The 10,813-nt window shown below is 36.3% G+C and overlaps 1 protein-coding gene across 3 annotated transcripts in view; it reads left to right on the top strand.

The window, feature by feature from the left end:
* Window positions 1-1,182: 1,182 nt before the first annotated feature.
* Window positions 1,183-10,813, top strand: part of LOC114377955 (helicase protein MOM1-like) — a 28,236-nt gene continuing 18,605 nt past the window's right edge. For 2 of the 3 annotated variants that reach the window (XM_028336438.1, XM_028336436.1), the window contains exons 1-7: window positions 1,184-1,434; window positions 1,552-1,644; window positions 2,284-2,822; window positions 3,148-4,297; window positions 7,027-7,078; window positions 7,677-7,976; window positions 8,436-8,609. In XM_028336438.1, the coding sequence (XP_028192239.1) occupies window positions 2,312-2,822; window positions 3,148-4,297; window positions 7,027-7,078; window positions 7,677-7,976; window positions 8,436-8,609 (2,187 nt within the window). In that variant the 5' untranslated portion in view covers window positions 1,184-1,434; window positions 1,552-1,644; window positions 2,284-2,311. Of the gene's footprint in view, window positions 1,435-1,551; window positions 1,645-2,283; window positions 2,823-3,147; window positions 4,298-7,026; window positions 7,079-7,676; window positions 7,977-8,435; window positions 8,610-10,813 lie in introns of all 3 variants that reach the window. The other variant, XR_003659235.1, reaches the window with a different exon arrangement.

The raw sequence follows: 10,813 nt of genomic DNA, 5'->3' as shown, positions 1-10,813 counted from the left end.
AGATAAAATTCCTCTTTAGACTTGGACCAGTTTAAGTCCTTTGGATATGAGGACCTAGCAATTTCCGCGAAAAGTCTATTGGACTATGGATGTTTGGAATCAATCCTAATTCCTCCATCTGATAGATTCGAGGGATTCAATCCCTCAATCAATGAGGCCATAAACCTGATCCAGGAAAAAATGATGGACTACATTGCCATCAAAATAACAACTTGCCCCAACAACTTTACTGTTGAGAATTACCCATGCCATGTTATGAGGGTAATACACAATATCAATATAGCCTCATGAGGGCACAAATTCAAGGTTACCAATGGTTCTTCTCAGAATCAGATAAACATGAGTTTGATCTAATAAAAGAAACTCATGACACAAAGCTTTTCCTGCCCTTATATAATGGGAAGTTTTTTCATTCATTTCCCGGATGATCACAACAACAAACTGGTTCAATTCTTTCAGAAAGAGAAGAAAGATAAGGAGATTTACAAAGCCAGCGGATGTCATGGACAACAAACTCCTCCTTTCCCATCAACCGACTTCTCAATGGAAGACTCATCCGACATCTTCTGTTCTGGGGATATCAAAGACGAAAAAGATGTTACTCCTATGTTAAACTGTAAGTATGAGTCTCACTATGTCTGGCTAATCTTTTTGAAGGCATCCTCAAGGGGCCTTAGTTATCTTTATTTAGAAAATGCGAATATGATTTAGAACCCAATTGTTTTAAACAATGTTTTTTTCTGCTTGTTTTTTTTTTCAAAAACCTGGGATTGATAAGCTTGGAAAGGTGTGCCCTTGATAGTTTTTGAAAAACGATGAAAGTCCTCTTTGGTTAAACTGGTGCTTGGAGGAAAATAAGATTAACATAAGACCCAAAGAAGTATGGACTGGTGAAGATCTTCCGTCCTCGGCTTAATATCTAGAAAATCGATAAAGATCTTGTATATTTGTTCTTCAAAAAAAAAATCTGGCTTTATCATATTCTATATTTTTCTTCACCGTATCCACTTGAGGAGTATCCTCTATCCATCTAACTTAATCTTTTTCTTCCACGTACCATTTACTCTTAACTGTTATTGATTCCCCTTAACTGCATATTTATTTACTTATTTTATTATAATATAAATTTAACAAGGAGCCCTGCCACCTTTCCTAGTTTATATTGTTACTCCTAAAACTTTTTATATAGGCTTAAGGAGAAAATTCGCCTGGTACTCTGTATTCGAGCTCCCGAGGAGGATACCTTGTGTCTTAAACCAAAATAAAGAAAAAGCTGAGAATATTGTGGTAAAATAAAATAATAAATATGTTGAATGTAAGTGCTTGTCTCAAAATTTCTCTCATTTTACTTTATCGTAAATCATAAATTTGCCTGAGACACCGCCGGACTCTAAAATCCCTTTAACATTCGCCATCTCCTAATGATTCATGCAGGTTGGTTATAAGGTTACTCTTTTTTTTGTTATACTTGTTTTGCTCTGGTTTTTTAACCCCTTCGAACTCTCCATTACGTTGCTTCGTGATCATTGTTTCTACAATTTCTGCTGTCAGTGAATTAGGGTTCGCTAGAATTATTAAGCCGAACTTGTGGCGGGTATGCAGCGCTATTCGCATTGGTTCGGAATTCTGACTTTCCAGTGAAAGGTGAAACCCTCCAAATTTCTCTGCATTCCGTTTTGTTTGATTTATCTGGCATTTTGAGCAATACTTTCGTTTTCCCTATTTTCAAGTAATGAATTTCATATGCTTGATTTGCGATGGTGTTATGTTACGGGAAATGATCATACGAAATCTATATATTGTGCATGCCTTTTTCATGCTTGCATATGCATATTCCGCTTATCTTGTTCGTTTTTCAATCTGCATTCCCAAGGATTTCTGTTTCTATGTTGGTTGAAATAATTCGTATTGTGGAGATTGATATTTTTCTACATGTAGACAGTTACTCACTTAATTTAGTTGCCTTAGTTTTTGAGATAAGTGGTTTTCCTTTGTACTACTTGAGCAAACGTAGCGATTTTGTTTTTATTTTATTTTTAACTGGTGGATGACAGTTCTATCTATGCATGATTTCCCATTGTGTCTTAATACAATTTGATGCTATTGATTTATTTGTTTTCCATAACTCTGACTTGAATGATGATAAATGGCTGAATTTCAGTTTGATTATATCCTTGCTATTGCCCTTCTCAATTGGTGTTATGCAGGGCACTTCATCTTGATGAAGTTTGCCACATGCCAATTTTCTGTGTCTCCACACTGATCTAAAGTATTATTCTGTAGGTCTCACACACAGGGTTCAGCTAAACAAATGGTAAATGGTACTTGTTCTAGTCACAACGCTAAGGATGAGGAAAATAATAACAGGAGGGTGACGCGAAACAGCGAGAAGGGAAAAATCAAATCACATCGTAATGTATCAGATACAACTGGTGTCAGAAGGTCTCCTAGAGAGACATCATCGAAGAAGAACATTCCTAGCCCTTCTTCAAGTACCCGTAAGTCTGGGCGACTTGAAAATAGACCCCCACCAGCTCCTGTCAACAAAAGGAAATCTGAAAGGGTTGAAAAAAAAAAGCCAAGTCCTTTGAGAAGATCTGGAAGAACTAGGAGTCAGTCTTCTACCGGTTATTCTGATTCTAAAAGCTCAGGGTCAGTGAGTTCAGACCCTAAGCCAAAAAAAGAGAAGAGTGTGAAACAGTTGATATTTGAAGCTAAGGAAGTGAATGGAACTGAGCAGCATGATCTGGGAACACCTCAGGTTAAAGTAAAGAGAATGAATGCTCGTATGTATCGGTCTCTCTTTCAATTACCAAAGGAAGGTAATACTGTGAGATGCCTTGTGTCATTCTTATTTCAACAACTTTGTTTTTCTTTATTGAACCCTGAGTTTTGTTACACATCTAAATGCAACAAAAAGCAGTGCTAATTTGATGGTTAATGTTATGTACACTATGTAATGAGAAAAGTTGTTAAAGGTTCTAGTAATGCCAGGTCTTTCTTCAAGTCTCTTGTTGGCTATTTTGTTTACTTATCAAAGTGAAGATAAGTCAAAAGTTTTTCCGAGTGAGGCATGCTAATTATAATTAGGTTTTGTTTGTATTATCTATCATTTTTAATTGCTTGACTGAAAAGATTGCCTTGCAGAGCCTAATAGGATCGATAACTTAAATCAAGGTGGCAACAATGGTGGAGGCAAGATTGATGAGTGCTCTGGAGAGTGTCATGATTTTGAAGAAATCTCCAAGAATGGTGCGCTACCATCTGAAGATGGAAAATCAAAAGAGATGAGAGTTGACACTGGGTTGAGTGGGTCTGTGAAAGATCTGGTAGAAAATAACATGACTCTAGGTTCATTGGCACCATCTAATGTTGCACTACCATCCGAAGATGGCAAATCAAAAGAGATGAGAGTCGACACTGGGTTGAGTGGGCCTGTGAAAGATCTGGTAGAAGATACCATGACTCTAGATTCATTGGCACCATCTAATGCTGCAACTTATGAGACTGGTCTGGCACCTGAAAGCATTCACCCTGATTACTGCAGAGAGGAAACGTTACAGGTGTTAGTGTCAAGCAATTCCATATTGGATGAAGATTCTATCAGGAACAGTGTTGGGGATGATAGAGGTGAAAACTTGATACCTTCTAAGAGCAAGGAAATCACAGTGGATGTGGATTCCGATGTTTCTGCCATGTTGGCGAAGGGTGACAACTGCAACTTGACCCCTGATGCTAGTAGCCTGTCAAGGCTAGGTGGCTATATTATGGGGACTGACTGTCCATCTAATGCCACACTTTATGAGACTGGTTTGCTACCTGAAAGGGTTCAGCCTGATTGTTGCAGAGAAGAAACATTACCGTCAAGCAATTCCAAGAATGGTGTGCTACCATCTGAAGATGGCAAATCAAAAGAGACGAGAGTTGACTCTGGGTTGAGTGTGCCTGTGAAAGATCTAGTAGAAAATACCGTCACTCTCGGTTCATTGGCACCATCTACTGCTGCAACTTATGTGGCTAGTTTGGCACCTGAAAGCTTTCAGACTGATTACCGCAGAGAGAAAGGGAATTCCATATTGGATGAAGAAGACTTAATAAGTAACAGTGTAGGGCATGATAGTAGTGGTGAAACATTGGTACCTTCTAAGAGAAAGGGAATCATGGTTGACATGGATTCAGATGTTTCTGCCATGTTGGCTAAGGGCGATAACTGCAACTTGGTTCCTGATAGTGGTAGCCCTTCACAACTAGGTGGCAATATTATGGGGATTGATGGGTCATGTTCTAAGCGAATAAGGTATTTGCTACTTGTTGGAAAATGATGGGAAACAATGTCAATATGTCATTTATCCCATTATTCTTGATTTAGGATGGCATATCTCTTTTATTGTTTTGTTTCTAGAGTATTTTCAAATTCATGAATTATAATCACACGACACATCTCTTTTATTGTATTATTCATATAACACATGCTGCTTGATATTTCATGTTAAGCATTGATAAAATTGCAACAAGGATAAAAGAGATAGCAGAGAGTTGAACAGTGAGGCAGATTTGAGAATTTGTTAGAATTCCATTATTCCATTGTGTTCAAAGTACAGTGATATTATAATCTATATGACATAGCTGTATGACTAACTGTTGACTCAGATAGTATACATTTGTACATTAGTTGAAATTGCAAATGTATATGAGATGCACATGAAATGGAACAAGTATATCTCTGTTGTTCTTGCTGTCCATTATCACGATCAATTATGAACTATTTCTGAACCCCAAACCTATCAATCACAAACACGATCTATAAATATGTATGGCTACTAAAAAATTAAGCTTGAGATGTGTTAGACACACTGTCCTTAAGGACATATCCGCTTGTGGTGTGCAAGTCTTCCAGGATTTAACTGGCTCTTCCCAATATTAAATTGGGGCAACAGAACTAGCAAGCTTTTCTGATGAGAATAGCCTAGGATTCACATAGTTAAAAAGTAGTGAGAAAAGATGTGTGTGTGAGAGCTCATTAAACAACATCTGGAGTATAGATATTTATAATGAAAAACCCAAGACCAAGTCAAAGATAAGGTGAGACCTAATCTAACTGACCAAGTCCAACAAAATATTTGTTTTTAAATAACCAATAAATTAATTTAAATAAGATTTTGTACATTTAATTAAATAGATGTTAACCTTTTGAAATATCAACAAAATATACAAAAATTTCTAATATTCCCCCCTTGCCTTGCAAACTCAGGGTGGTTGAGTGAGGGAGAACTTGCCATTGACCCTGATTTTGTCTTGCATGGCCAGAAACTGAAGAGGAGAGAGGAGCTTGATGAGAAAGTACGCATTTTGATGAAGGGCTGGGGTATGTTGAACTATGAGACTTTTTGTTGAGGACCTCCCTAAGAAAGAAAATGTCAAGTTCCATGTGTTTTGTTTTGGTGTAGATATTTGTTGGTTTGGATGGTGAAGATGAAGGAGATTGTGTAGAGGGAGAAGTAGGGTTTGGAGAGGATAAAGTTGGGTTGGTAGAGGAAGAGGAGGAATTAGATATGACAACTATACAACTAACCGCTGAGTCAGCAAATAGTTATAACAGTAATTTCATCCTAACAGAAAACTAGAGAACTAAATCTATTATAGTTGTACATTAGTTGAAATTACAAATGCATATGAAATGTGTATGGAATGCAATGGGTATATCTCTAATAATCTTCTTTTGTCCTTTTAGATTATGTTGTAGTCATGTTGGTTTTGGAAAGTGTTGGGTATTCTTACTAGTTACTACAAAATTTCTCATTCGCCACAAGTCATCTGCAGCTCTAGTGTCCCTATGGCTTCTATTCCCCAAACCCTTGCTAATGTTGGACAAATGACTTCAGTTATCTTAAGAAGGGGTGAATTAATTTCCCACTAACAAACTTTTAATCCCTTTCTAAATGATAGACTCAAAATGCAGAAGTAGAAACAACAATCAATTTAATAATGTTTAAAACATGCAAGACAAAATTGATTGCAATAACATAAATGAGATAAGGGAAGAGAAAAATGCAAATTCAGTTCTATACTGATTCGGCCACACCCTTGTGCCTACGTCCAGTCCTCAAGCAACCCACTTGAGATTTTTCTTTCTCTTTGTAAAATCATTTTACAAAGTCTGAACCACACAGGGACAATGCATCCCTTGTGTTTAGGAATCCTTACAACTTAAGAGACCCTCGGTCCCTTAATCAATCTCTTTGATTAAAAAGAAGAAGAAGAAGAAGAATTCTCTCTTTAAGAGAAGAATATTACAATTGTAGTTCATGGATGAACTCTTAATGGATTTGCAAGTGTTTGTCCAAGAGTTGTTGAGAGAGCATTTGACAATGAAGTTCTCTTGGAATATCTCTCTCATGCTTTTTGAAATCGGACACACATATATATAGGCCCTTCGTGCCTTTTCAAAATGGTTTGAAGAGATGTGTCTTTTCAAAAAGTTTTTTCTGAATTTTTTTACTGGTAATCGATTACAGGTTTCTGGTTATCGATTACACAGTTATATTTTAAAGGGTTATGACTTTTGAATTTGAATTTCCAGAGTTCCGTTGCTGGTAATCGAGTACAGGTTCAAAATTCAAATTCAAAACCCTTTTTAACAACTATTTTCAAACTTGCCTTCTGGTAATCGATTACACTGCCTGGTAAGTGATTACTAGAGCCTTGGATGACTTTGAAACCCTTTGTTTTGAGGTAAGGCTTGATCTTGAAGAAATCTTGAAGCAAGACTTTGTTTGTTGAAGCAACCTTGTATTAATCTCGAAGCAATGCTTATCCTTTGAAGCGGCCTTATTTGATTCTTCTTTGACATCATCAAAATCATGTATGCATACATTCACAGCTAATACTATATTTGATTGCAGAAATATGTAAAAGTATGTGGATGAAATCCGCACCTTGTATTTGTTGACCACTCCATGATGATTTACCTGCATTTTGACTTATTAGGTGTTTTCAGGCCTAAATAATTTGTTCTTTTCTTTGCAGGTCGGATTATAATCCTATAGACAGTGAGTCTTGTATCCCTTCTGCAACTGAGGTTGGTTGGATTCTTTGTTCCTCATTGTTAGCATTATGCACGTGATGTAATCTGTGACTGAAGTAGTTAGCTTCTATAAGAAGTTATCTGTAACTAAAGCAGTCAGCTTCAATAAGAAGTTAGGATCATAACTGAACCAGTTAGTTGTTAGAAGGGTGTTTTTCAGTTATCTCCTACTGCACTCAGATCCCACTATAAATATCAAATCTCTACTCAGTTCAATTGCAATACCATTTCTCACAATTATAGAGGGCTCTGAATTTCTCCCTCAGATTTTTCAAATTTCTGTCTAATCTTCTTTCATTTTGTCGAGCCTGTTAAACACTAATGATCATTCTTCTCCCTTTAATTTGCTTAATTTTTGTTAGAAAAGGCCTTAAAGTGTATATCAAGCTCAAAAGTATTAACTAACATCTAGCATGCACATGGGCCACAAAGTTTTATTCGGTGAAACAATGCTAATTATAGAGTACAGATCAATAATTAATTAACCATGATCTGGAACCCTAACAAAAGAACCTGTTATGTTTTCTTTCTTTCAATGTTTGTTTATGCTTATCTGTGGGTAAGTCTTTGATCTCTTTGTGTTTGTCATCAGCTTCAAGATGGAGATTATATTGATGCAAGCATGCTGCAGAAGGATTCTCAAATCGATAATGAAAAAGAACCTGGTTTAATAAATAATTCCAATAACAGTGTTACTCAACTGAAGGAGAGGTTGTCAAGCCATATTGGATACAGATGCAAGTTAGTTGAGTATTGGGTTCCTGTACAAATATCTAATCTGCAGCTTGAACAGTATTGTTCTATTTTACTTTCAAATGCTTCAATTCTTCGCTCCTCATCAAAGGTTGATAGTGTTGAGGCTGTTCGTGATGTTCTTATTTCTACCCGAAAGGTTAGGTTGTACTTTCTGAATAAGTTGCATGCATCACATTATATCAAAGACAACATAAAGTTGGTTTAGGTTTAGACTCTAGCTGTTTTATGCTGCAATATTTGGCCGCACCATCTTAATTATTAGATGTTTAGTGGTAAACTGCTAATAATTTCTTACTAGTGAGTGAGTTATTTATAATTTGAGTATGGCATCAAATATAATCAATTGGATACATGCTTGATTAATTAATAATGAGAAATTGATATAATTTTAAATTGAATCTATTTTTAAGTTAAAAATCTTGTATGATGCTGTTTTGGTGTTGCTAATTGAAAATTAAAATGAATTTGATAAACAAACATGTATTTTTTGTAGTTGATTTGGTGTTCTTTTACTTTTTTTAATTAACTCCAAAGCTGTCAAGTGTTTGTAAATTTTCTTAACTTTTTCATTTCTTGTTGTGGTTTTTCTTGACAGTGTTGTAGTCATCCCTATCTTGTTGGTCCGGAACTGCAACCTTCTCTTAACAAGGGTCTCAAACCAATTGAGTATCTTGATTTTGATTTAAAAGCAAGTGGCAAGTTGCAACTTCTTGATTCAATGCTCGAGGAGTTGAGAAAGAATGATTTAAGGGTGGTCATTCTTTTTCAGGTACGCATTTTGCAGAGTGTCTTCCCAATACATCATTACATCATCATCTATTAGTTTCTTTAGCTTCATAGTTATCAATTCCAAATCAAGGGTGAGGAGAGGATGGCCTAAAAAATGATGTAGCAGATGACCTTCATATCAAAGATTAGATACTGAACAATAATTTATATTTATATAATACATGTTTGTATGCTAAAAAAATATTCAAAATTATCAACATGTTCATAATTAACTGGCATGAGAACAATGGAATAAAGTAAAAAATAAAAGATGGAATTAATAGATAAAAACAGAGCACATTAGATACGCGTGAACAGGGACAAAAGGAGTTGAAAAAAAAGTGTGAAGGTTTGCAAGCAAAGAGCAGAGTGAACAGAGAGATCTGGATGCTGGAGAGCTATGGGTCTGTTGGAAATACTGGGGTTGGCTGTAAACAATGGTTGTGAGCTAGGCCAGATGTGAGAAATGAAACAGAACTACTTGTTTTTTCTTTTAAACAAATTGATGTCACGATTCATGTGTTTTGCATAAAAACATAATATGTTCGTGATGTAAAAAGAAAGCAAATCATGAAAATACCACAAAAATGGGCTCGATAACTCGGAAAATTGGGGTGCGGGGGCAGGGAGATGGGTTTTGCCTTTGATGACTGTTGTCACAATTGAAGTTCTGTAGCTGCCTAGGTTGCTTTGTTCTACTTCACTACTATAGTGCTCTGTTCTCAAGAGACAAGACTTCACAACTCTCAAGAGCCAAAGAATCTGAAAAGACTAATATTAAATTCTATTAATTACAACACTCCCCCAATCCCCCTCAAGTTGATGAATGGATATCAATCATTCCTTGCTTGCATGTTAGATCTTGAAACCGCTCTATAGGAAGTCCTTTGGTGAATACATCACCCAATATGGAGTCCTGAAGGGACAAACATTATATCTATAAGTATTTTGTCTAATTTTTCTTTGATGAAGTGTCGAACTATTTTCATGTGTTTTCCTTTCAAGTTGAACTTGGTTGTGAGCAATGTTGGTCACAGACTTATTATCAGAAAATACTTTGATAGGAGCTTCGAACTTTATTTTGAGGTCATTGAGAATAATCTTCATCCATAACAATTCCATGACTTTAAATTCTGCTTCTACCCATGATCTTGCAACAACATTTTGCTTTTTACTCTTCCATGTCACCAAATTTCCACTTAATATGCAATATATCCTGTGGTGGACCCCCTATCTGTAATCAACCTTGCATAGTCAGCATCTGTATATATTTCCATGGATAGACTCCCCTCCTTCTTGAGTAGAAATCCTCTTCCTGGAGTGGCCTTTAAATACTAGACAATTCTATTTATAGCATGAAAGTGATTTTTTCTTGGATCATGCATGAATTGACTAACCACACTAACTGTGTGGTACCCAATCACATTGACTTATAACATAACTATTTTTAGGTTTTATTTTCCTATTAATTGACATCAAATTGCATAGTTAATTAAATATTTTATAACATATTGATAAAAAGATATGTCAACACTTTATCGTACAAGGCATACAACTCACAGACACATCAAGCATCTTTGGAGAAACATACAACACTTTTATCTGTATGATTACAGTCATCCAAAGTGAAAAGTACCTGAACCATTGCCATCAAATATATACATGCATTAAGATACTGACTACCCCTCTATAGGTAGAAACAAAATAAAAGGGCCCATGTCAAAGCAGAATATACACCAGTACCCCCAAAACCATCCTAAGATCTGCAAAAAGAGAAGTCATCCAAACTCCCAAGAGTCTGAAGTCCCATTAGCTAGAAAGAGTCCTTGTCGTGGTCGATCTCAGTTGCCTTTGAATCCCCCATGCTAGTATTAGCACTGCTGTCTACATGTTCGTTGGGTATCTGGCCCCTGCTGAGGTTGCTCAAAACTGCTGGAAGAAGTGGAGAGACTCAACCATCCAGTTGCCATGCCTGACTCATAGACAAGTGAAAACTATTGGGATCCAGAAGAAGAATAAGGAACATGTGCAGCTAACGGAGATAGCGGCAAATAGAAGTACTGTACAAATGATGCAGGATGAACATCAATTATCGGCTAATCCTCAGGAGATGGCAGAATAGGAGCAACTCTCACATAACCCTCCAGTGGAATGGTAGTCAAAATCAGTGGTAACTTGATACTTGCAGCAGCAAGTAACCAAATA

The sequence above is a fragment of the Glycine soja genome, chromosome 12 (genome assembly GCF_004193775.1).
Source record: "Glycine soja cultivar W05 chromosome 12, ASM419377v2, whole genome shotgun sequence".
NCBI lineage: Eukaryota > Viridiplantae > Streptophyta > Magnoliopsida > Fabales > Fabaceae > Glycine > Glycine soja.
Note: the sequence above shows the minus strand (reverse complement) of the source record. Positions and strands in the feature narration are given on the sequence as shown.